The 25,442-nt window shown below is 45.1% G+C and overlaps 4 protein-coding genes across 7 annotated transcripts; 1 reads left to right on the top strand and 3 right to left on the bottom strand.

Moving 5' to 3' along the window:
• Nucleotides 1-2,103: 2,103 nt before the first annotated feature.
• LOC114911940 (protein phosphatase 1 regulatory subunit 3E) lies at nucleotides 2,104-3,255 on the bottom strand. Its single transcript, XM_029256520.1, has one exon. It carries the CDS (start codon nucleotides 3,092-3,094, stop codon nucleotides 2,135-2,137), a length of 960 nt encoding a protein of 319 aa, XP_029112353.1. The 5' UTR covers nucleotides 3,095-3,255; the 3' UTR covers nucleotides 2,104-2,134.
• Nucleotides 3,256-4,452: 1,197 nt separating this feature from the next.
• Nucleotides 4,453-8,552, top strand: c11h16orf46 (chromosome 11 C16orf46 homolog). Of its 3 annotated transcripts, XM_018763240.2 has the most exons (3): nucleotides 4,453-4,655; nucleotides 6,062-6,481; nucleotides 6,571-6,646. In XM_018763240.2, the coding sequence occupies exons 1-3, from the start codon at nucleotides 4,467-4,469 to the stop codon at nucleotides 6,595-6,597; spliced, it is 636 nt and encodes a 211-aa protein (XP_018618756.1). In that variant the 5' UTR covers nucleotides 4,453-4,466; the 3' UTR covers nucleotides 6,598-6,646. The 3 variants fall into 3 exon arrangements, with proteins under 3 accessions (XP_018618756.1, XP_018618754.1, XP_018618755.1); XM_018763238.2 differs by having other exon boundaries at nucleotides 6,062-8,551; XM_018763239.2 differs by lacking the exon at nucleotides 4,453-4,655 and adding an exon at nucleotides 4,788-4,991 and having other exon boundaries at nucleotides 6,062-8,552.
• A 1,919-nt stretch (nucleotides 8,553-10,471) lies between these two features.
• atmin (ATM interactor) lies at nucleotides 10,472-16,682 on the bottom strand. Of its 2 annotated transcripts, none has more exons than XM_018763224.2 (4): nucleotides 16,269-16,682; nucleotides 12,879-13,004; nucleotides 12,563-12,762; nucleotides 10,472-12,465 (listed from the first exon to the last, which is right to left on the bottom strand). In XM_018763224.2, exons 1-4 carry the CDS (start codon nucleotides 16,470-16,472, stop codon nucleotides 10,686-10,688), a joined length of 2,310 nt encoding a protein of 769 aa, XP_018618740.2. In that variant the 5' UTR covers nucleotides 16,473-16,682; the 3' UTR covers nucleotides 10,472-10,685. The 2 variants fall into 2 exon arrangements, with proteins under 2 accessions (XP_018618740.2, XP_018618741.2); XM_018763225.2 differs by lacking the exon at nucleotides 16,269-16,682 and adding an exon at nucleotides 13,319-13,339.
• Nucleotides 16,683-17,207: 525 nt separating this feature from the next.
• cenpn (centromere protein N) lies at nucleotides 17,208-25,241 on the bottom strand. The gene is made up of 10 exons (XM_018763427.2): nucleotides 24,491-25,241; nucleotides 22,539-22,584; nucleotides 22,286-22,345; nucleotides 21,772-21,845; nucleotides 21,441-21,614; nucleotides 21,180-21,281; nucleotides 21,038-21,089; nucleotides 20,293-20,402; nucleotides 20,035-20,158; nucleotides 17,208-17,695 (listed from the first exon to the last, which is right to left on the bottom strand). Exons 1-10 carry the CDS (start codon nucleotides 24,659-24,661, stop codon nucleotides 17,574-17,576), a joined length of 1,035 nt encoding a protein of 344 aa, XP_018618943.1. The 5' UTR covers nucleotides 24,662-25,241; the 3' UTR covers nucleotides 17,208-17,573.
• Between the last annotated feature and the right edge of the window lie 201 nt (nucleotides 25,242-25,442).

Genomic DNA, 25,442 nt, shown 5'->3' with positions numbered 1-25,442 from the left:
AGCGACGTCTTCGAGGACGGAGGCATGGGGAGTCCTCGGTTGAGCGCAATTCATTTGAACGTACTCGAGAAAACTTTTAAGGAAGACCCTTTCGGAGAACGCGCCCCTCTTCGTGAAGATACACGCTGCAGATATTCAATTTTCACATATCTACATCATCAGATGGCTTAACCGCTGAGAGCGGCGCACCTCTCCTCCGAGCTACACTTGGGATGTCTTTTATAAGTTAGTGGGTAAGAGATTATATTTTTGCTGACACAAACACAGCAGGCACTCGGAACGAACGAGAATATTTTCAACGCTGCCGAAACAGCTTAAGGGCTTCTATGTCTTCTGTACGAACAGGACACACGCAACTGCACAAAACCGCATCTATTTACAAACGATTCTAACGTATCGACTTGTCATGCTTGGAACGACAATAAGATTGAAGGGGAGGGCAAATGGAGATATTCTTCTCAAATTATAATTAAACCGGAATAGCAGCTAGAAGACTTGAGTATGGCAAATATTTACTGGCTTTGCTATATTTCATAAAAAAATATTTTCATTCATTGAAGGTATGACAAACCTAAAGAAATATATTATATACCTGCATTTATTGGAAGGTTATGAGGTTTATACTACAAAGGTCTTTGATCAGAGTGAGATACAAAATACTCTCTACAAGAAAACAGTTACAATCAGACTCCAGAAAGAAGCACTTTTCGTGAAATCTCTGTGGTTCATATATGTCCTCTAAGTGTACAATAATAGTATTTATAATTTTCTTTTTCTATTCACATCTTTGCGGCGAACAATGTTAAAGCCACGCTCTGACCTGATGATGTATCTGAGGGAATAAACATCTCTGTTCCGCTGGGTTCTGTGGGAGCGGGGAAGCCCAAGTGCTCCATTGCACTTAATATGAATATAGTTGTGGAAAAATCTGCTACCTCTCTGCTCGAGCCCGGATGTAAATAAAGGCGGATCCCCATCTGAGGACGCACCTGTACAAACCGAACTTTCCCCTTTTTTTTTTTTTTAAGTCTTCCTCTCTAAAAATAAAATCTTTTGTATACATATTTGCATTTACCTGAACGGTGATTTGTTACAGGAAGGCCGAGTGAAACAAACGGACGATCGAAGGACGGCTGGTGCGGAGGCGTAGGCTCCGTGCACGGCCTGCGAGGGTGTCACTTTACAAGGTCATTCAGGGAGACATAGAGGCTGCTTCCTCGAACCCGCACGCGAACAAAACGTGGACTGCAAAAAGCTCGTCCGTATCAATGCCCAAAGCATCAAGGGTCCCGTTACGACGACAGCCTTAAAGTAACAAAAACATGACAAGCCTACAGGTTCTGCTCACTGTTTAGTGAGAATAAAACATATTTTTGTGTTTGTTCAGGATCATTAGAAATTGTTTAAATGCAAGTCTTGTTTCCCTTGACATAAGTACTTGGTATATAGGGACAGCAAATGGAAATGTAAGGACATGCCGTGTGTGTGTGTGTGTGTGTGTGTGTGTGTGTGTGTGTGTCGGGGGGGGGGGGGGCAGAAGACCACACGGCGGGTCTCACGTTATTCACTGCCCCCTGAGGCCTCTAGGAAGCCCGTCTAAAAGCGCGCACTAAGAAAAGAAAAGTGTGCGACTTAAGTGCTCCGAACACAAACACACATACACCACTACACCGCACACAAAATCAGTGTGTGAACAAGGAGGAGAGGAGGAGGAAAAAACAAAGCGACCTATTGATGGCCGGGAGACGTGACACCCGGCTATATGAGACCCCTCACGGGCCGATGGGCACAGCAGTCGGAGATGACAGGAAAGCAGAGGGCGGGTCGGGCAACCAGGTAATTGGAAAGGCGGGTCGACCGACCGACCGACCGCGCTGCAGGCTGACCGATCATCTTCTCCGACAGCCTGGGTCCAAAACAAGCCTTCCAGCATCCACCTGAGGCCTTTCTCCTGATACTCAACCTGTCAGTGGGGCGGGCAGGGGGGGACATCTAGAAGAACTAAGGAAGCGGTGAAGACACAGCCGCTCTCCTTGAGCGCTGACCTGTCATCAGGTGGTCACCGATGGCGCGGCCGTCCAGGGTCCTGAGCGATGGCACGCACGTCCCCCTCCCCGCCAGCCCCCCCCCCGAGCTATATGAAGTGGATCCAGCCGTTCTCCCACTCCCTGGGGGGAGATATTTTAAACCTGTGGCGGCGCACTCTGTAGTTGTTCCCATGGTTGTTGTCCCAGAACTCGTCGCCCCCCACCGAGTACTTGATGGCGAACTGCAGCAGGGTCCCGCCGCCGCCGCTCTCCAGGAAGGCGGGCGTGATGATCTTGAAGGAGAACTGGTCCGTGAAGCCGTCGCTCGACTGCGGCACGTAGCACGCGGGCACGTCGAAGAAGGTCACCCAGTTGTTGAGCGTGTAGCGCAGCAGCACGCGCTTCTCGAAGGCCACGTTGAGCACGCGCACGAGGCCCGACAGGCTGAACTCGTCCGCGTCGGCGCGCTCCAGGCAGACCCGCAGCTCGCGCACGCGCTCCAGGAAGCCCGGCGCCTCGCCCGGGTTCTCGAACTGCGCCTCCATGAAGGAGGGCGCCTGGCTCGGGATGCGCGGGAACTTGTCGAAGTGGTTCGCGTGCGGCGGGCTCGCGCGCCGGAGCTTGTCCAGGATCCGCTGCGGCACCTCGGGCATGTCCGCGTCGCAGAAGTGCTTCACCGAGGTGAGCTCCAGCCCCAGCGAGTCGGCGAACCTCACCTTCTTCTGGCTCGACGGGCTGCGGCTGCGAGCGATTTCCAGGCGGGCTCGCTCCACCGGCGTGGGCAGCGACTTGCACCTCCTCCGAAGCGTCGGGCTCTGAGGCGGCTTCAGGAAGCACTCCCTGCCCCTCGGCCGCTCGTCCACGACCTGGTTGCTGCTGCTGCTGCTGCCGTCGAGAGCGCCGGCGTCGCTCGCACCGGCGTCGCCCTCCTCTTCGCCGTCCTCCTTCCTCTGGTTCGCCGCCGCGGCCAAGCTCCCGAACAAGCCGGCCATGCAGCTGTAGTTCCTCGGGATGCAGTTGTTGGGGGGCAGCATCACCGCGACGGAGCGCGCGGGCTCGTTGTCCATATACCGGGCGACGACGACGGGTGGAGGCGCTCCCCGGTGGAACGTGACAGCGGCCGGGACGGAGCGCCGTCAGCTTGTCTTCTCTTCGCACGCGCCGCGGCGGCGGAGGACGTCCTCGCGCCTGTGACACTGCGGATTTCTACGCCAATCGGCGCGCGGCGCGCGCGGGCGCCGGTGACATCACCGCTGGCGGGGAGAGGATGCTCCGCTTGGAGTGGCGTCGCGCGCAAGCGGCCGGATGGCCCCCTCTCTCTCCCTCCTCAACACGCACACACACCACGCACACCCTGGGAATCCCTGATGGAGCACACGCGTGTGCACTTTGCGCTCGACGGGCTCCTAGTTTGGCGAGCTCGCGACGCAGCGCTGCGGCGCGGGACGCACACCGCGCGACCGCCAGACCAGAGGAAGCGCGCGCCGACGTGCGTTTCGGCTCGTGCGCATCTCGTGCGGCCCTCGCGCTGCAGCAGCGCGCTTTCGTTGAGGAACGACGACGCGTATCTCAACAAAAAAAAAAAAAAAGTCCACGTTTAAAATTCAGTCCTTCGCTTATACAATATTTTATGCTTTCGAAAATGCTTTACTTAAATTTAAGTGACATTTAGAGTGACAATGTGCTGCCCGTATTCAGCTGTAGTTAAAAAAAGAGGCCAGTTTCTAAGATTTGACCCAGCTGAAGAAATGCAGTGACCAAGACGAATACACCGTCTTACGCGAAATCACTGTTTCGGTTCAATATCAAATTCCAGTCACGGTGGTTCGCCCTGTTGCAATAACACGGACAATTATTCTAATTATATAACTCATTACTAATTGTGCATGCAGTTTCTAAACTGTGCTCCACAATTAGCGTTTAGCCCAAAATATGAAACGCATTTCGTTAACTCAGCAATGGCAAACACTCCCTTTAAACGAATCTTTTGTAACTAAGGGACCTTTAAACATCCTAAACGACGTGACGAACAGCTGTGTGGGGGGTGGGGGCTCTGACATCACCGCCCATATTGTCCCAACGTCACTTCCGTGAGATGTGCCGCGGTTGCCCCGGTAACCAAATTGCGCAGCCAAACAGTAGTATCCGCGTCCTTTGCTCTTTCATGTGGCACTGTGCACTTTTTTGAAGGAAAAAAAAAAAAAAAATCTTCTCGCTTTGTTTTTTACAACGAGTTCTAATAACATTCCACACGTTTGATAGAATGATCTATCATGTGTTTTGTGTTGTACTTATGTGTTCCATAGGTACGAAAGGGTCATAATTGTGTTTCCCCTGGAACGCGCAGCGGAGACATGTGGCCTCTGTGAGTGGTGATCGCTCGGGCTGTTTGTGTAAGACTGTCCCCGCCGTCCGTCCCGTCCTACACATCGCGGCGCCATGAGCGTTTTCACACCGGCGCTTTCGGCTCCGCCCGATGATGATGATGAGAGAAGCGTGGAGGCGGATGCGGGACGGTACCGAGCGGACAGAGTGTCCGTGGCCGCCCTCCTGCGCATCAGCGAAGAAAGCGGCGTCACGGAGGAGGGTCCCTACGAGTGGAGCGTCGAGTCCGGCTGGGACGAGGCGGTGAGTCGGTGTGTCGTCGTCCTCCCCCCCCCGTACCCTGGATACCGCACGGCGGCACATGCTTCAAGCCTTTCCCGTGCTCAACTCGATGGGCCTGCTGGTGGCGTAGTGGTTAACAGGCGCTCGCATTCTGAAGGTTTTTGGGTCGAATCCCGGCCCTGCCGCGCCCTGTGTTTCATCAAGGTGTACTAAGAACACCGGCAGCTAAATAAAGGTTAATAACCCTACGATGGACTGGCGTCCCGACCCACGGTGTACCCCTCTGAGCCACGCGCTCTGATTGTGTGATAGGCTCCGGAGCGCCGCGACCCTGACGAGGAGGCGCACTTAATGAAAGTGAGTGAGGTTAATTTTTCGGCGAACACATATATATATATATAAAAAAAGCTGCGTTCGATTTCACTGCTCGAACTGCTTGCTGTTCTGTTAGGGCGTACAGAGCTAAACAATTCAGTATTCTTATAAAAATGAGGCTTGAGAGAAATGAATTCAATGATAATGCGGTTTTTTTTAAGAATGTTATGTGTGGCGTTTTCAGCATTATCTTCAGATGTTTAAATCTTACATTAACATTGAACTGTATTTAAGAAGACAGCTTTCCTACACTATTCAGCTGAGTTTTCTCCAGTTGCTCCGGTTTCTGCCCACAGTTCAAAACCGCAGTTTTTAGGTGAATAGGTGACTCTAAATCGCCCCTGGTGTGTGTGTGAATGCCATGCAAATGGCTGGTGTCCTGTCCAGGATAGGATACCCAGCCCCACAGCCCCTGCTTCAAAATTAGGCTCCCCAGCACTGCAACTCACCCCTGGAAAAGCTGGTATTAAAGAATGAATGGATGAAAATATACTTTATTACAATGGTCACACACAAAATACTGTGATACACATTCACACATTTTATTGTGATTTTATGCTGCAATAATGTTTGCATTTTGAAATTACTATGTTGACAGTTATATTAAAGAGCCACCGAGATGAGCCTCAGGACACTTTAAGGTGGACTTATGTGGCAGCTTTTCTCATTTTTATTGTCATCACCTTTGCAGGGACCTTGCATGTAGTCTCATGCTTTTTTCTCTTATAAATAAATGGTCTTGGTCTTTTGGTTCTTTATTCCTTACCAGTGAATTGTGTAGTTTAATTTTAGCCAAAAGGAGGTTAAAGTTAATTTGTGGCAGAGCCATATGTTATGCAGCAAGCTGTTAAATTTCCTTTTGAGGCCAGGGTGGTTATGAGTTATGCTTGTGATGAGTAAGAGTGAGGCCCTGTTAAAAAAAAAATCATACATAGTGTATGACTAATAAGATAAGGTGGTGTCTAAAACATTTTTGCTGTGTAAGATAAGGCAGCAGGTCTTGCAGGGAGGATGTTCCCTTTTGAATTTACAGTTATGTTCTCTCTCACCAGATTCAAGGCTGGGCTCAGTGTCCACCCCTTTCGTGCCTGTTCCACACCCAGAGGAAGGGTAAAAAATGCAAGACTGAAGAGAAAGACTTCCATTGTCTTCTTTGCATCGACGCGATGCTCATGGAGCGCCCCGACTCCGAGCACCTGGGGGATACAGCAGCAAAGAGTTTCAAAAGTAATCCCAGCCCCACCGAGGACCCCCGGCCAAAAGGCTTTACGGCCTCCGCTCTATTAGCGAGAAAAGGTTCTAGCCAGCACGTGGGATTTGGCTATCGAGAGACAGAGGAGCAGATCTTGGGAGCCTCGGAAAACGCAGGAGAGCAGGTCGACTCGCTGTACAGAACGGCAGAGGGGGGTCAGCTGCACCTGCTTGAAGAAACTCCACTTCAGATGTACAACGTGGCCACCCAGTGGCCCTTGGTGAGGGACACTTGCCACAATGTTGCTCAGACCATCAACGGCTTCTCGATCTTACCTGCGGTGAGACCTGCCGGGTCTTGTAATCCTAGGAGCCCCAGCACACCGGAGAAGAGTGAGACCGCCTTTGGCCGAGCTACCTCTCACAGGCTGGCAGCAGAGGCCGGGCCGCCAGCGACGGGGGAGAAGGCCGGTGCCGAGAGAAGCCAGGAAATCACAGCAGACATGCTTGCAGGGACTGCAGCCTCGGAGAATGGCACTCGACCCCTTCCTTGCAGCTGGCCCCTGCACCCTGGTAGGAACTTGCTGACCACCTTCAGTGTGTGTGTCCCCAAGGGTGAAGAACCACCCTTCAGCTCTCTTGTGGGCACAGTGCCACGGGTGATCTACCCCTTTGGAAGATACGTCAAGCAAGAGGACCTGAGCACAGTGGCCGGTGGCAACGGCCAGAGCCAAAAATTTTACGGTGGACTCAAATCGAAAACCATGAAACGACCAGAGCCACAGCTGCCTCTACTGTTTGGCACCAGGGTTGCAATACAAGCGTCTAGTCACCGCCTACTGTGAATACTCATGAGTGTGTGCGCGCGTGTGTGTGTGTGTGTGTGTGTGTGCTCGTTCAGCACTAGGCTGTATGGTCAATGTCCAGTTCTTCATTGACTTCTGATTAAAGTGGGGATTTTTTTGAAAACATACACAAATATTAGTATTACTACAGCCATCGAAACTTGGCACAATAGGGCACAGGGACCAGAATAAAGGGTGCAAATCATTTAACATACTAGGCAACTTCACCTTGATTCCTTTTGCAAATTCTGAGCTGCATGAATGATACTTTTGAAACACTGAATAAAGATGGTGAAATTGAACACCGCACTTCTAAAGTGGGCTTATGAACAAGGCTTTGAACAAGCCTAGGATGTTTTTGTAAACGTAGTCGTACTTTTCCAGATGCGTTACTGGAAAGCCACGACATTGGAAGAGCACAAGTTCAAGTACTGCAGCCAGCGAGTACTTAGTTCACACATACTATTATTTAAAATTATTCCCAACTCATAGGAAGCACAGAGCTTTCAAAATATTTAACGCAAGATGAAGACAAAGAAAAGGACAGGTGAAAACATCTACGCATGAGCAATTTTCAAACTGTGATGGATTACATAAGGCTTCACTGCTGGGCTCACCACTCCAGATGAGCATTTGTGGTTGCTAAGCAACTGCATTCCCTCTTCACAAAAGCTTACATTTCACATGTTTGAGGCAAGAGTGCTACAAATAGTCAAAATTTCCAGTGATCCTCAAATCAGTAACAAGTGGGACCAGAAGACCATAATTTGTTTTGCTTGTAACTCCAAATTCACATTTATCTCCAAGTCACAATCAGTAAAAGTTTAATACAGGCATGTATCTTTTATTTGCACATTAGGTTCTGTAAAAACCTCAAGATACAGCTACAATTAAAAAAAGCTTAAAATTAATATTACTGAAGAGAATTACTTTGTCATCTCCACAGTAACAGTACACCTTTGCCTTACAGGAACTGTGACATCAATCACCACAAACCCCAGCAGTTTGCCATAAATGAAAGTTAGGTGGTGTCACTGTCACCTTTGGGTGCGTAAATAGTTACACCTCATCTTCTACAAACTAAAAGAAAATATGTAAATTGAGGGGGGTGACAAAATGTTTGCAACTTCAGAGGAACCAGTGGATCATACAATTTGGTGGTTAAGTACTATGCAGTTTTAGCCATCCCTTGAGAAGCGCCAGGAATAGTATGGAAGATGCCCACACTGTTGTAAGACCTGGCATTTTAACTTCTTACCATTTTTCCTGAAGCCATAAAGAAGTCAAACTTGAGAAATTAAGTAAATTCACCTTTAAAATGTTTGCTATTTTCAATATTTTTACCAATATTGTCCAATAAATTTTGACAAGTTTAAAAGTAGGAAAAATCTTGTCACAAATGTATAGTAACCAACTACAACAACAGCTTGTCCTGAGCGGGATCGCAGCGAGCCGGAGCCTCACCCGGCGGCGCAGGGCACGTGTTGGACGGGATGCCAGTCCACCGCAGGGCACCCCAAGCCTGCCACACAGTGGGCACTGGTCAAACCCATCGTACCACTGCCCCCCCCACAGATGTGTATGTATTCCAAAAACAAATGTAAAACCAGTGAAATAACTGAACAAAAAATGCCAACTGATCTATTTGAACCAAAAAAAAAAAAAAAACTTGGCACATGCAATTTGTAGAGAAAAAGCGCTATTCATTTACAAACTATAGACCATGTTATGTACATTTTTGCAGTAAGACATTTTTCTTTCCTTTAGTGTAATCAATAATGGAAAGAAAGCAGCAATAAATTAGACTGGAAGCAACTTTAGAGCTATACAATACATTGTTCTATATGTAGTGTTACAAACTCCCTGGGCTTGTCTAGATTTTCTACAAAAACAACCACACTTTTGCGTCTCAGCCACCATTCAAGAACCACCGTCAGTAGCCAGCAGTTACAGAGCACAGTATCAAAACCGACATTTGGTAGTGAATAGGCAGTACTGTAAACTAAAATACAGACATGAAAGATGCCACAACACCACAACCTAACATCCTGCTCAGCTGGAATTTAGACAGGCTGCACTGCACTAGTGTAAATACAACATCTCAACAGTACAGGTAGCAGGTGATACATATTTATGTTCAGTTTACAGGCATTATTTCTATAGTCGACATTATTCCTTGACTCCTGGGCCTGGATAGCGATGTGCCACAAGTGAGGAACATGGCCAACATGGATCCATATTTTACTAGACTGAATTGTCACAATTTTTTTTTTTTTTGACAACGGATACAAGACGGACAAGGAGGTATTTCCCAAAGCATTTTCTCGTACATTCGTACATGCTTCTCTTAACCCAGCAAGTATGGGGTTAAAGAAGTTTCTCCTTAATCTCTGATGTTCTTTCCAAATATTAAAAAGATTAGTTCATATTTTCCAGTTTTACAGCAATGATGGACAAAGGGTGAGGAGTGGAATGAGCTACAACAGACCATTTTAACACATATTCAGTTTCTACGCTGAAAAATAACCAGCTGTAAAATACTTAATACATTCATTGTTTTAGACCGGATCCCTTCCTTTAGAAGCAGCACAGTGTGTTTTTTCAGACAACAAACAAAACACACAAAAAAGTAAATACGTGACATAAGGCACCGATTAAGCAAAGAAAATTAAACTTTCAAATGGGCTGTACCAGTAAATTACTCCATTTAACACTATTTCACGGTTTTGATTTACCGTGTGTTCGTACATAATGCTTTTGTTAATGTTTCTGAAGAGAATGGAACAGTATTACTGCCAAATTATGCACAGGATGTTATTGGGGTTGAATTTAGACAGGAAACACTGCAATGCTTTTCACAAACTAAACACATGCAAGAGACGTACAGGTTATATCACAGCGCTTCCAAAATAAAAACCCGGAAAGCAGGCTGTAGTAACAAAACAAAACAAAAAAAAAAAAAAAAATTATAAAATCAAACCCTTGAAACATGCCGACCAAGAGAAAGACATGCCGACACAGAATTCAACAATTATCGTTTGGTACCTGCAGTGCAAAAAGGTGGTTTGAGAAAGTCCCTCCTACAGCGATCAGCATGCTAATGTGATGCATGAACCTGTAGAGAAACTAAGAATCCGTACGGCACTCCAGATGATGCCACTTTTCACTCACAGTGTGGTACTGTGACCGCACTCAAGACAAACACCACAAAACCGTGCCGGAGCAAAATAAATACAGGCCGTTTTGGTGGCACAGGCATAAATGTGATTATCATTATTATAATTTTTTTTCAAATCCTAACATTCAGCTGTTAAGACTCCACAGCATTCAGGTTTCAAATGCTGAAATAAAAATTTAAGGATCACACTGAAGTGTTTTGTTTCTGTGTAAACAGTGTAAACTGAAAAAATGAGATAAAGTGCAGCTGAGAGTCAAAAAAAAAAAAAAAAAACCTGAAATGTAACATGTGAAATGACCATCGTGGAATGTCAGCTGAGAGTGTGGTTCATTCCCACCAAGCAAAGCTTTTTCCCCAGAGGAGTCTATGTGATGTCACCACACGTCCCTCCCTGGAGGACATCTTCACTGGGCACCAGAAGCCTGCCCTTGAGGAGGACTCGGACGCCCCATCAGCCCATGTTCAGCTATCGGGCTTCTCTGAAGGCTGAAAGAGGGAACAGAGCTTGTCGCACGTCTGCGTCTCAACGGAGCTGAAGTGGGACTCCATGTTCCAGGCGAGGTCGGCCGTTAGGAAGTCATCCATCACCGTCTGAGTCTCGTTGCTGGTCAGAAACAAGTGGCCCAGACTTTCGAAGGAGCTGCTCACGGTCTGCGTTTCCGCGCTGCTCAGCTTCACCTGGACTTGGCTGTCATGCACACCTGTCAACGAGGGGGCCTGGACGTCCGTCTGCGTCTCCGTGTCTGACGACTCGGTACTCATGGAGAAACTGGACTGTTTGAGGAAGCTCCCAAAGGGAATGGGAACACTAGTGTCCAAGAGGAAGTCGAGGTCCGTCTGCGTCTGGGTGTCAAACATCTCCAAGCCGAGATAGTTGGACTGAGCCTTAGGGTTGCCGTCGATGGGTGCCGGACGGTCAAGAAACAAGAAGTCGGTCTGAGTTTCAATGTCCAGGGATTCCAAAGGTGCCTCAGGAGTCAAAGTCCCAAACTCGCTCTCCTCCGTTTGAGTCTGAATGTGCGCTGCGTTGAGAAACTCCTCAAAGTCAAAGTCAATACTACTGTTGGGTTCCTGGACAGAAGCGAGGCCCCCTTCGCAGCTGACCACCGTGTCTGACAGCGTACCGTGGCTGACCAGAGCACTGCCGGTCATTGTGTGGGACAGGATGTTCTCCAAATCACTGAATAATGCCATAGTCTGAGTCTGGTTGTCTGCCACCGTGTTCTGCTGGAGCAGATCGGTCTGAGAAGCAAAGCACATGACCCCCGCCGACTTATCATCATAGAGACCGGAAGCACCGTCGTTCTCAGGCTCCTCAGCAGCATCCGCACCGAAGGCTCTCTCCTTGAAGGTGGTTTGCGTTGAAACGCTGAGGGTGTCGCTGTCGAAAACATCAGTGCACATTATAGCTTGGTCCATCTGGCCTCTGTCCCCAGGAACATTTAGAACAGTGCTAGTCTGCGTTTCCCGGGTAACATTGCCAGGATTCAAGCACATCTGACCTAGAGCTTCCGTCTGGGCACCCGTGGAAGAAGTCACTTTGTACTGCGAGGGAAACGTCTGAGTCTCGACGCTGACCGGCAGCTGAACCTGAGCACTGACGCTGATATCCGTCTGGGAGCAGGACGAAACGGAGGACTCCCCGAGAACACCGGCGGTACCTGGCCAAGTGCTCTTTGAAAGGAAAGAGATGTCCGTCTGAATATCGGTCGAGGTGCTCTTGCCCCTTTGTGAAGGATCACCTGTTGTACTTTGGCTGGAAGCCATACTTTCCAAATTGACCTGGACGCCCATGCTGACAGGATCCAGGCCTATCCTGGGCGAAGCTGTGGCCTCCCTGGACCCGCAAGGCTTTGCGTTCAGTGTGGAAAGCACACCTCCTGTTGAGTGAGGCAGCAGGTGAACGGTGCTCATAAAAGCACTCTGATTGTTCAAAGACAAAACCACCGATCTCACTGGGATGTTGTCTGTCGAGGACAGAAGAACCGGCAGGTGCGTAAACTGCATCACCGGAACATTCAGCAAGGCGACCTTGGGCTTTGGCAGCAGCAACTTCGGAGCACCTTTCGTGGGGCTGACTTTCTGAGTTGCCGAATCTGAACGGCAAACCCCGTTGGCTGAAGGAACTGACACGACAACCTCCTTCTCCATTATCACGGTCTGACATGTCTGCTCGTTGTGTTGGACTTTCGTAGCAGCGCGAAGCGATCCTTCCATCTTTCTCTTCTTAACAGGAGGATCTCTGTAAAACGACACATAAAAAAATGGTCCCATCATCCAATTGTGACGGCAACAACTGCGCGGGAGACAGTTCTTGCTCTCGTAACACACATGGGTACCTGTGCTCCAGTGGAACCTCATGGCCCGTACGGTAGACGTGAGACAGAAGGGCTGCCCGACTGGCGTAGGGGCATCCGCAGGTGCAGCGGTACGTCTTCCCACAATCCTCGGCATGCCTTTTCAGGTCCCACTCCGTGCTGTAGCAGTTACTACACTTAACACACCTGTGTTTTCTCTCTGCGTGCATTTTCATGAAATGCTTCCATAAAACAAGAAAGAAAGAAGGCAGTACATTGGAAAATGAGCATTATTAAAGGGCATTATAACAACAATACAGGCAAGGTGATGCATCCTCTAACACATTTTAGAATGTACCTGTTTAACCAGGGAGAACTGGGAGAATGGTCGGTTCGGTCCTCTTGGACAGCCTTCGATAGGACAACAGTAAAGTTTCCTTGACCCTTTTATATCCTTTCTCACTGTGGGATTGATCAGGCCGTCCTGGGGGGGGGGACAGAAACAAGGTCACAGCAGCAATGTAAGTGGTGCTGATATGATTCCTGAAAACAGAATAATCTGGTAATTCCACAGTTAACTGAAATGTCAGCAGTTAACACACTGGCTTCTCAATGTCACTGAAGTCACTTTTACCACCTAAGTCACAATCAATAAATGCTTAACCAACATTTGTACTTTGTTTGCAGAACCTGAAGTGTATATGAATCAATCTCAGGTAAAGCAACAACAGACCAAATAAGATTTTAGAAACTGCATAACTCTGAGTTGCATTCAAACTAAAACTGGTCTGAAATTACCCCAAAAAATTTAATCTCTGCTAACTCCTATTCATGCCAAAATTCAGTTTACTGCTTTATGTGCAATGTTCCCAATCTTCTTGTCACTTTCAGACAGGTCTCCATGGTAACAGGTCTCCTTTTCTTCCTGGCCCTGTTACAATCACCAACATTCAGGAACACCAGTCAACACCGAGCTGTAAACAATGCGGAAGCGAGTTGAATCAGGGTTGTTTCACATTTCTATTCTGCTTAGGTGTGTTTTACAGATCAGGCCATGAATGTAAACATGGATCACATCTCCTTCACTACGGAAATGTGAACAAAAATGCACAATTTTGGGGTGGGGAAAAAAGAATCTAACAATCATATTTGTTACCTATGAAGAAAGTTCAACTTAAAAGACCACACGCTGCCAAACAGCATAGTTCAGGGTAACATTCAAATAATGATTAATCAGGCAAGATCAGCTAAAGTATTACATTAATTTCAATACCCTCTCCTGTAGACTGGATGGAGAGGAAAAAAAAAAAAAAAAAAAAATTTTCCATAGTGCAACATCACAGGAGGTGAGCTGGGGGTGGACGTGAACTTGGACAGAGGTGAGCAGAAAAACTCCCTAATAGGGCCATGAAGATAAGCGCTTCAGGTTTAAACAAAAACAACGGACATTTGTTGTTGGTTTTGTGTCCAGTTGAGTTCGTTTTTGCTTTTTCCTTAAAAAGGGCCAACATTTCAATTCTGTTTTTATGTTGGGAAACCTGCTGTCCCTCCCCTCTGTCCCACCAGCAGCCACACTAATGTAGATAAACATATAAGTACTCACCATTTCTCCACCCAGAATATTTAGAAAATGTTAATGTAAATATTGCAATAAAATATCCAATCACATCTTAAAATAACTACCAGCAAAATTATGATTTTTGAGAAAGGAGTCAACAACTTGCATCACTTTGATGTAGAAAGCAGAGGGATGAAAAACTTATGACCCAAGGTTACAGAACATACTCTCCACAATTTATAAAGCATAAACTTATAAAACAGCGCACTTATTACGCTCTTGACATCCATCGCTTTCCAGTAGTGCTGCAGAGGAGGGACCAGCAGCACAAGCAAATAAGACACCAATAAAGGTGTTTAAAAATAGAAAAACTATTTGTTTTACTGGATGAGGGACTCAGACACCCACTACTATTGCTCACCACGTTCTGCACTCACTAACAGTACAAAATAAAATATTATGCAACAGCCAAATTCGCATATTAAAAATATATACAACCTGCATTTGGGGGGGAAAAAGTGTTTTCCGGGCCTTCTGGCTGGAATAAACGTGAGAGAAGAGAGCGAAGGATGTGGAGTTGAGAGTTGATCCCTGTACGATTGACAGTATAATCGTACATCTACAGCTGAGGAACCTGCGATCTGCATTATTAAGCTGAAACTGTATACTGCTCTGCATATATTAATAATTCATTAACGTATGTGTGTTTGAAGGGGGGGGGGTTTGGTTACCACACCATTTGGATATTACTTCTGCTACCAGATCCTGATAAGTGGATAAAAAAAGTCTACGTTTTACCGACTTCAGTCCAACATGGCTATACTGTACATGGTCTGTGAGATGGACCCTGTCCATTATTATTAGATACTATGTTTTAAAATGCTTGTAATATTTATTAAAGGAATAACAAGCGTTGCTGTTATAAAACCTGAATACATTTTTGGATTTACATTTATTCATTTAGCAGACGCTTTTCTCCAAAGTGACTTCCAATGAACTCTCTGTAGTGTTATAAGGCCACACATCTTATTCACCGTGGTGACTTACACTGCTAGATACGTCACTTACACTGGGTCACTCATCCATACATCAGTGGAACACACTCTCTCTCTCCGTCACTCACACACTATGGGTGAACCTGAACAGCATGTCTTTGGACTGTGTGAGGAAACCAGAGCACCTGGACAAAACCCAGGAAGAACATGCCAACTGCACGCACGAACTGAGCGGGGCCGGAACCCACATCCTCTCACACCGTCGAGGCACTGCGCCGATGTGCCGCCCACTGGAACAGTTTATTGTAAGTACCTTGCTCAAGGGTACCAGAGCTGGAAGTGAGATTCAAACCTGTGACCTTTAGGTGCAGAGGCAGCAGTTCTGATCACTACGCTACCAGCTAGCGGCCCCATCTTGGGTAAAGCCTAAAGGGGTCAAATCAATGCTAGTTGTTAATTATCGCAATGATTATTCTCAAAGAAGTAGTCATACATACAGGCTGCTGGTTTGAATCCCCATTTCCACCGCTGCAGTACCCTTGAACACAGTACTTACCCTGACTTACTTCAGTAAAACCACCTGCAGTACAGAAGGAGGAGAGGGTGTGAAACGAGTCAACGAAAGGTGTGAAAGCAGAGCTCCCTCGCAGCTCCAGCCAGGCCAGGGGTCATGGGTTTCAAGCCCGCCGGCCTCCGCAGCGACACGAGGCGAGCGGGACGCGCGCGCGTTCCGGAAGGAGGTTCGCGACACAGACAGACCTGTACCTGGACAGCCTGGAGGTTGCTGGTTCAAGTCCCGATACAGCCGTGCCCTGAACGGACAAAATAAGGACAGCCGCGGGCCGCATAAACGGGTAATCTGACTGTAAAGCTGATCACTACACAACTCACCACAAGCCTGGTGCGAGTTGAAGAAGAGCGGTAAGTAAGAAGGCGGGACAACACAGGCGACGCGACGCTAGTGGCTCGTTAGCTACGCGTTAGCTACGCGTTAGCTAGCGCGGCTAAACACGCAGAGAGCGGGCGACGACGGTCACGGTGCATCTTCGCCGCCGTGTTTTGGGGAGAGCTACAACCACGGCGCGGAAAGTAGGCAGCGTCACTCACTGCCGCATGCGGCATGGTACAGCACACAGAGTACAGACAGTACTAGCGTACAAAGCACGCCGGTACCCACTGTGGGGATCATACTTGCCTTGACCCGGTGAGACTTGACCAGGTGCATGTTCAGCGCCGGCCCGTTGGGCAGGATCTTGCCGCAGCCCTCCACCGTACACAGGATGTTGGTTCGCACCTCCCTGCTCAGCTCCGTCACGGACGGTTTGATGATCTCCGCCTGCTCGCCGCTGCGGAACAGACGCGCTTCCCTTCGATCTGACGCGGCAGCGGCGGCCGCCATGTTTGCCTGCTATAGGCGAACAGCGCGAGCGCGAGCTCCGGCACAAGCGCCTGAGCGGGCGGGCGGGCCGAAGCGACGCAGCGAGGACAGTCGAGGGGTGACGAGACAAGACTCCCGAGGAAGGAACCGCCCACTTCCGGGTACGTAACCACAGCCCCTTAATAACACGTGACCGGTGTCGCAATAGCGGCTGAGCGACTGAAAGGCTGCGCTGCAAACCCCGGTATTTAATCGGTTAACACGTTTTGAGTGAAATAAAAAAGTTGTCGTTAATGAGAGGTGCAGCTTGTAATGAATTTCCGCATATTCTGCTGGAGCAAAAACCTTTTGTCGGGAGTTTGACCTTCTGTATGTGCAAGCACCGATACTTTTACTTACCGTACATTACGTAAAAGTACGACTTTGACTTGTCTTTCGATGAGGATCGTCACCTTTTTGGAACTACGACTACCCTGTTAAACGCTGCAGCTTTTTGCCATTGTGCCGTTTCCTTGTACCTACATGCATTTTCCTTGCTTAAGTGTAAAGATTGTCTCTATGCTGTTAGCACTTGCTTCTGTTGTCAAAAAAACGGGGGAAGACATGAAACAAGCTGCCATCCAGAAACTGGGGTACCAGACACTAAATTTCTCTAGTTTATTTACTAAAAAAAAAAAAAAGTTAGCAATATAGCATAGATCCCTACCACAGTAAGTTTGAACATATGAAATAGCTGGATATAAGCTAATTCTCAAAGTGTTTAAATGTTAATTGTACTTTAGTTATGTAAATACATTTCAAAACTATGATTATTTATACAAGCAATAAATTGAAAAGCAGCACAAAGATTCCTAGAACAAATCCTGTAAAATGAAAGCTGTTTGTTAATTTAACATGATTTCTTGGATCATTTTATTAATCAAGTCTAATAACCCTTTCAAAAAGGGGTAAAACTGGCATTTGTAGGGCTTTTTACCAACTCATACAACAGTAAAACCCAATACCCCAAAATAAAAGTGCCACAAAATACATTTTTAAAAACCAGGCTGTTACATACTGAAGTTACTGTATGAGTCCAATCATCCAGAGAAATAAGTCCAGTAAATATCCAGTATTTGCAGTTCAAAACTTTGACGCTGATGTGTTGGGAACACTTCCATGTTGTTTGTCTTTGATCACAAAATAATTTCTTCCTTTGTGGGTTATGGATGAAAGTAGAGGTGTGACAGGGGTAGAGGCCATTCCTAACAGAAAAAAAATGAATTATTCAAATCCTCTTTGCTACACTGGAAAAAGAACACGCTATGTTAATTATAAATGTTAATTTGCTACAGTGCCGAGCATTGGTGGTCACTGCCCTCTGATGGCAGCAAAATGTGGTGCATCGTACACTTAAGTGGTGTTTATGAGCATTCAAACTGTATTTAAACTTCAGTAAAACCACAAGTTGCCTACCCCACAGTCAGGACAAAAATGTAGACAGAGTGAGTAGAGCTACTACAAAAAGCATCATTTCTCATATTTGCATTCTGAAGCACCCATGTGACCGCGCACGGGCGCCCTCAAAGTTACGTGCTATACGATTCGTCTGGATTTTCTGCAGACTATACCTGTGGTTTTGCTAAAGTTTAGTCATTTTTACCTTTATTTATGAAACAGCTCAAAGGGGCAGGCTACCAGCATGTACAGACTACTGCCTTAAGTTTTTTTGGAAAACCAGGGCCAAATACTGATATTGAGTCATATAATGCTCTGTTCATGTGGGGTATAAACCCTGGTAATTTAACACATCTGGGTGAAAAATTTGACTTTTTGGACTCAGGACCTAATCTTAATTCTCTTCATTAAATTAGACTCCAGTTACAAAAATTGTAATGGGTGGCACAACAAGTAGCGCTGGTGTCTCAACACATGGGTGGTGCGAGAGGACATGGGTTCTATCCCTGGTATCTGTGTGGGGTTTGCATGTTCTCCCTGTGTCTGTGTGGGTTTCCTCTGGGTGCTCTGGTTTCCTTCCACAGTCCAAAGACATGCTGTTCAGGTTCCCCCATAGTGTGTGAGTGACGGAGAGAGTGAGTTCCACTGATGTATGGACGAGTGACCCAGTGTAAGTAGTGTATCTAGCAGTGTAAGTCACCTTGGTGAAGGTGTGTGGGTTCATAACACTACATAGAGTTCATTGGAAGTTGCTTTGGAGAAAAGCTTCTGCTAAATAAATGTCATAATTCAGTATATAAATGGTTCTTGGAACATAACGCTCAAAGATTGAGTTAAGGTAGTATTACATTGCTAAGTCCATAGACAATTATAACTGAGTATAAACCAGGGGTGTCCAAACTACGGCCCGCGGGCCAACTGCGGCCCGCGGGTCAGTTTTTATTGGCCCGCAGCAAATTCTGAAAATATAATTGAATATGGCCCGCACATGGCGCTTGAGCTCAACTCTGTTGCACTTCTCAGTTTCAACACTAGATGGAGCCAGTCACAGAAAAGGTGCTTCTCCACTAAACAAAATTAAGCAAAGAAAAATATTTACTTTTTTACTAAATATTTAATATTTAGCTTCTCTCCCTCCCTGACTTCTATCAGAGTTTGGATCATGCCAAGTTTCCTCTGATGAGACGCCACGCAAAAAGAATGATGAGCCTGTTCGGCTCAACATACATATGTGAACAAACATTTTCTCTGTTAAATCAGAACAAAAGCAGACTGAGATCCAGAATGACTGATAGCCATTTCTGTGAAGTCCTTCGTGTCTCAACCACCAAACTTTCTCCTGACATCCCAGCCATCCTTCAATCCAAAGGACAGCATCACTGCTCCCACTGAGAGCAATGTTCTTCACATTATAGGTGAGTTAGAAATACACACAGTAATCATGTGTCAATATGTCACCTCTTGTGTGTGGCCCGGGCCTTTGCTTATTTTTCTGTATTTGGCCCTCACCAAAAAAACTTTGGACACCCCTGGTATAAACAAACATCTCTTATTAGCACAACTGGAACCAGAAGTTTGTTCCTAAAACCAAAGTCACAGTACCGACCTCCTTTTCATTTACTAGCTGTTTGGGTTCTATAAAAACAACAGATGAAGCAATATACTTTTAAATGCACTTTTCATTTTAAAATTATTAACTTTGAATTAGCCATTAAATTAGTTTCAATGTGGTGATTTTTAGCATAAATGGGAGCCTCTTTTGGGGGCTCAGGAACCTGCAAAACTTTTCCCCATGAAACTACTGGTGATTACATCTGATTTCTTTTAAACCTTGTGTTATAAAGCTTTTTTTCAGGAACACATTACCTTTGTAAGACTGGGGAAGACTATATTTGGCAAATACAGAAAAATGTTTTTCAGATAGAAGTCTATCCTGAACAAATAACGATAATGTACAATATTTGCTCAAGATTAACAATAGTGTTTATACACTTGATTGCATTTGCATATAATGACAAATTAACTGGTCATCACAAATTAACAGAAGTCCCTAATTTCTGGCCCTATAGATCATTTTATTAGGACACAGATGTGGAAACTGCTACAGGCTAAAGCTCAGTATGTAAAGGCAAAAATGGTCCATTACCTGAAGAGACACAGTATTTTAATGACTCGAGAAGGTTGGAGCTGGAGAACTTGACGACACCTCGGAAAGGCTCATCCCTTCGTGCCAGATTTTCACTTCCATGTTCTCTGTACTTAGTTTCCAACTGGTTAGAAAGCACGAAAAAGCAGCCTTGATGACATCAGCAAGTGGGAATCTAAGGATTCTTCCATCAACATAATGCATTTAATAAAAATAAAAATAAAAAAAACAGGACAACAGCAATTCTTCCCCACATACCTTGTACACAGCTGTTTCTAGTTTTGGCAAAACTCCATCACCAAACACCTCTGAGGCCACCTGCTGCTTATATTCTGCCAGCTTGATGTGTTCGTTTTCAATACTTGGATCTTATAAGTAACACAAAAAAAAAAAAAAAAGGTTTCCTTTCATTTCAAACTGGGGTCAGCAACATGTTCATGGCAAATTGACAAGGAAATTTTAGTGAAATGAATTTATAAATAACGTAATACACTCATGGAGCACAACATGCTTTTCTCCAAAGTGACATATGATTGTTGCTAATTGAAAATTGAAACACATTTGCTCTAGATGATGTAGAATGCTAGATGCACTGCACTACATTACAATCTTTCAGCCACTTAAAACATTGTAAAACATTCAGTCACCCCACACATACACACACTAGGGGCATTCAGAGTCAGGAATTCGCTTGAAACCCATCCTTAGACTGTGGAGGAAACCAACGGAACACGGTGAGAACATGCAACCTCCAAGAAGATTGAGTGAAACACCAAGCCTACATGCTGTGCCACTGTGCCAAAAATTTTAAGCTCCTTTAAGTAACTACATTTAGTGATGTAAAATCTTTATGCAACAGAAAAAATGGATTCTGGATTGCAGGGGGGGGGCAAACGGAAAAGCTATTCTTAACCAACACTCAACATTGGACCTTGTTAGTCAATGAGTTTGTGAATCTGTGGTTGTGAATTCAACTTTAAAAAAAAAAAAAAAAACTACTTACTTGGTAGTAGATCTCTCTCTTCTAAGCGCTTTTGGTGACGTGAAGGAAACACCTGTAAAACGTTAAAATGAGAATACTCAAAGCAGTTTCCCCCCTCTACTACAACCATATTCCCTAGTTAGGCAGAAAACAGCAGACCTACCTGCTTGTACTGTCTCATGGACAGGTCTCTGAGAGCAGTGAGGCAGCGTCCGCTGAGGTTAACATCTTTCACTGACCCACAGTGAGCAGAGAGAGCCAGAGCCTATGGGTCGGATTGCAGCGTGTAAAAGTGAGGCACGTAAGAGGCCTTTTCTCTATGTATGCTCAGTTCAGAAAACTGCTTAAAAACTTAAATGTAAGATGTCCTTTAAACAGCATCACCAAAAAGAGAGAAAAACCTTTATAATTGGTTTCATTCTACCTGAAACAGCAAAGGCTTGTGCTTATTGGCCAAACTGGAAACAAACACATATGGGGTCTGGAGATGATGCACAACGTATGTCGGTTTCAGGTGGTTTGGTCGGCTGAAATTCCCCCCCCAGGCGATACGTATCCACACAGATTCATCCTCAAGCTTCTTCATTTTGATAGAAACCTGCATATTATGAAAAGCATTAGAGCTGTTATAGAGAAGAATGGCACTGAACCCCTAAGTGTAAGTTTTATTCATTTTTATTCTGAATAAGGATCTCAATTGTTTCTCATTCATCTCTCAATGTGCAAGATCAAGGTGAATCTGACTGGATAGTTACGTGATTTATGAGGTCCTTCAGGTTTGCTTTGAACTGGTCTCTGAAATGCATGAAATCTGAAGACAGACTTTCTTCTGTGGACAGAAAATGAAAGAAACACCAATATAAAACAATAACATACAAGCACTACTGTTTCATGTTTACTTATGACAAAACAAATAAGCAGTCGTTGAGACATGGACGGAGGGATGGAAATGCCATTGTGTCGAGGCCGACTCATAGCGGCCACCTGCATGGTTCACAAGAAAAGGGAGGAATGATACCTTCTATCAAACATGTCTGGGGGGTGCAAACATGGGGAGAAAGATGTAAACTCCACACAGACTGAGCTGGACTCAAACCCAACACTCTCCAAGCAGCTCAGAAGGGTGTTACCTACTGTGCCACCATGTCCTTATTGAGATATATTGTTTTAGACGAAAAAAGCTATGCAGAAAGTGAATTTGAAGTTCATAAAAAATGATACACACACAAATGAATAATATAAACAGATTATACATTTGGATGAATTTACCTGATGTGTCCACAAGCTGAAAAACATGCCACACTCCCTGATCTGGATATTCTGAACGATCTGGTGCAGAAAGCAAAAACCAGTGAAGATGCATATTTTGCTAGTTGGACAAGAACACCAATAAAGCTAATTAGAACAATAAAAGGTTATAAACATGCATAATGAACAGGTAGTACCAAGAAAGGATATCTGTACTAGTAAAGGAGGATGGATCAATTGATAGATGAATTTAGTAGCACATAAAAGTACTTACAAAGCATTTCAATCTCTGTCAAGTCTTTCACTGCAATTTCATTTTCCTAATAGAAACAAGATAATTAACAGATATTTTAGGAAACAGTCATATTTATACCTGTCCCTCACAAAACATGGTAAATACCCCAGATGAAATACCCCATGAGGCAAATTCCAGTTTGGGGGGGAGGTGAAACTAACATGATTTCTGATGGAAAATACTAAAGTGGCTTCCACACACAAAAAAATACATCACCTAAAATTCATTAAAATGCTAAAATGAAACACTTATGCATGAAAGCAACATATACTATTACTATTTACTTATACTATTTATTCAAAAATAAGTCATCGTTTAGCACCATGTTTCATTCACTTATTGATGATCAATACCCATCTGCCTGTCTAGTGCAGGGTCATGTTATCCTAGAAGCATAAGGAGCAAGGCAGGGTAAATGCTGGACTCATTCAGTCAAAGGAAAGGCACAACTATGTTCATAAATAAATTCACAAGATCACAGCCTATGTCTTTCACTGTGTAAAGCATCATTTTATTGCAAGGCTTTACTTACAATAGCGTAAATGTGTTCATGTCATTAAAAACTTTCTGAGATTTAAATAAATGAGTTAATATTCACCTGTTTAAAATTTATTTTGATAGTCAGTATTAAGGGGTAGTCGGTAGCACTCGAATAACCCAGTTTTGAGTGGGTCAGTCGTGCTCCAGCGGGTGTACCCCGGAGAAAGGTACTTTACCTCAAATGTTCCAGCAAAAAATAAAACAGAATCAGCTATTTTGCTTGTGATTTATATTTACATAAATATAATTTACATGTTTATATAAAATAATTTTAGTAATTATTATTTACATGCAATACAGTATAAAATTGTCACTTGAAAGTTTATAAGTTGGGGAGTACCTATAGCTGGTTTTATTATGGAAGAAGCTTGATCACATTATTATGCTTGACAGAATGTCTGCATTTAGTGTCTTTATTAAAAGACAGGCGTCCAACCATCGCCATTTGAACCCTACTTATACATGAGGAGTTATTGATTCCAGGGAAACGCAGAGTTTAAGATTTGTAGTATTTATTAGAAAATAATTTCTAACTTTTCTTTTGCTAGTATATTTTTAGAAAACAGCCAGACAAACCACTGAAGGATGAAACCCTGTGCAGTTGAGAAACTACGTGCATGTATTTCTGTTCCAAAATCTGCTACAAGCCACTGTACAGAATAAAACAATATATACATTAAATGGCTGCACAACAGGTAAAAATGCCACTGTACTAAACAATAAGCCAGCTGTAATCATTGCAGTGGTTTTTGTTACATACATTTATTATTTATAAAATGGGTTTTTGTGCATCTGCAAAGACAAAAAAAAAAACTTTTAAAAAAGGAAGTAAAAGGATTATTTCAGTGATATTAATGAACAAAGGATTCCTGTCTCTGCAACGGAACCATGATCAAGGACAAGGTACTAAACGCCTGAATCGGTCCAGTAAAAACATGCTGAATAACAGGGAATCGGTAAAAGTTGTTTCATACACAACATAAAGTTATAAAACGCAGCTCCAGTTTGATGGCTTCAAACAAAGACCCATAATAATACACACAGCACATGTGACATAAGCTGAGCCTGCAGGTCACCAGCTGGCGTAACGGTCGAGGACACCTGTAACCTGGAGGTTGCTGGTTCAAGTCACCCAACTGACACCACTTCAGCAGGGTCCGTTATTGGTTTCTGCATTTATTATTTTATTCAAGATGTAATAACAGCCTGAAGGGTCACAGCTGCCAGCTGAGCAACAACAACACGTCACGTGACCTAACCTAGCTAGCTGCACTGCAGCATATCATTTCATTTGTGGACCACATGGGGAGTTATTTTACTAGTCTCCACTGCTAGTCTAGCCTAGTGTTGCCATGCTGGGGACGTGCACAAGTGGCCGAGGAGAGAGGTACCTCACAGAGGGAGAGCAGATTCTCGCACAGGGCCCACTTGGGCTGCGTGAAGTCCAGCGACAGCAGCTGTGTCTTGGAGAGCCGCTCCCAGCGGCCCAGGACGTGCCTCAGCCTCACCAAAGGGATTCTCCGCACCAGGCGGGACAGCAGCTCTTTAGCCACGTCCTCCATGCTGCTGCTCCACGACGCCTAAACCTAAAGGCAGCGTTCCTTGAAAACTGTTCTTCAAACGCAGCGCAATACACCTGCTCCGTCCTTTTAAGCGGCTGCGAAGCTCACGACAGCATTCATGGTAGAAGCGCCGCGCTGGTGGTGCTTCTTTGCAGTACCCAAACAACCCGCCGACCAAGCGCTTGAACGACCCAATCACAGGCAGGAGGCAATGCACGTGTTTCCGGTGACGTTCCCCATGAACTCTGGGCAATGTAGTTTTACAAACGTTCTACTACTTTGCATAGTCACGTGTACTTGTACGCTCATTCGTTTAACTGACGATTTTCTCGAAAGCGACGTCCAACTCACACGCACAATTTGTCGACAAACAGAGTTGTAGCTGTAGACACGCGTCTTTCGAAGCACAGTTGGTTTGTGCAATACCACCGCTTTACATCAGCGGCTGCATATTAAGGTACGCATTCTAGGCTAATGATTCAGTGTCAACCGCAGGAAAAAAAAAGATCTCGTCTGAATTGAATATTAAGATCCAAGACGATAAATTCGCAATATTAAAACAATACAATACTAATCAGCTCACCACCAGCTCATTTAGTTCTAATATTGGCTCCCACTGCTGGAGATGAGGGGTGCTACAAAACGAGCTCCGCTCAGAATCAGAATGAGTGTTTTCACAGTTTTGCGTTGTGTAGTTCAGATAGTGAGAACTGCATAAGACTACACGTACTCAGATCAGGGTAACTTGTAATATTCAGTTGGGAACCATACATTACGTAAT

The sequence above is a fragment of the Scleropages formosus genome, chromosome 11 (genome assembly GCF_900964775.1).
Source record: "Scleropages formosus chromosome 11, fSclFor1.1, whole genome shotgun sequence".
Lineage (NCBI taxonomy): Eukaryota > Metazoa > Chordata > Actinopteri > Osteoglossiformes > Osteoglossidae > Scleropages > Scleropages formosus.
The sequence above is the reverse complement of the archived record's forward strand: the minus strand, read 5'-3'. Positions and strand labels throughout refer to the sequence as shown.

What these genes read in the sequence shown, in the direction of transcription:
- LOC114911940 (XM_029256520.1), bottom strand. Translation starts at nt 3,094, where the DNA reads ATGGACAACGAGCCCGCGCGCTCCGTCGCGGTGATGCTGCCCCCCAAC.
- c11h16orf46 (XM_018763238.2), top strand. Translation starts at nt 4,467, where the DNA reads ATGAGCGTTTTCACACCGGCGCTTTCGGCTCCGCCCGATGATGATGAT. An exon ending in AGTCCGGCTGGGACGAGGCG is followed by an intron (nt 4,656 to 6,061) that starts GTGAGTCGGTGT and finishes CTCTCTCACCAG; the next exon opens with ATTCAAGGCTGGGCTCAGTG.
- atmin (XM_018763224.2), bottom strand. Translation starts at nt 16,472, where the DNA reads ATGGCGGCCGCCGCTGCCGCGTCAGATCGAAGGGAAGCGCGTCTGTTC. An exon ending in TCAAGTCTCACCGGGTCAAG is followed by an intron (nt 13,005 to 16,268) that starts GCAAGTATGATC and finishes CCCCCCCCCCAG; the next exon opens with GACGGCCTGATCAATCCCAC. An exon ending in AGTTCTCCCTGGTTAAACAG is followed by an intron (nt 12,763 to 12,878) that starts GTACATTCTAAA and finishes GTTTTATGGAAG; the next exon opens with CATTTCATGAAAATGCACGC.
- cenpn (XM_018763427.2), bottom strand. Translation starts at nt 24,661, where the DNA reads ATGGAGGACGTGGCTAAAGAGCTGCTGTCCCGCCTGGTGCGGAGAATC. An exon ending in GACAGAGATTGAAATGCTTT is followed by an intron (nt 22,346 to 22,538) that starts GTAAGTACTTTT and finishes TTTCTGCACCAG; the next exon opens with ATCGTTCAGAATATCCAGAT. An exon ending in TGAAGGACCTCATAAATCAC is followed by an intron (nt 21,615 to 21,771) that starts GTAACTATCCAG and finishes CATAATATGCAG; the next exon opens with GTTTCTATCAAAATGAAGAA.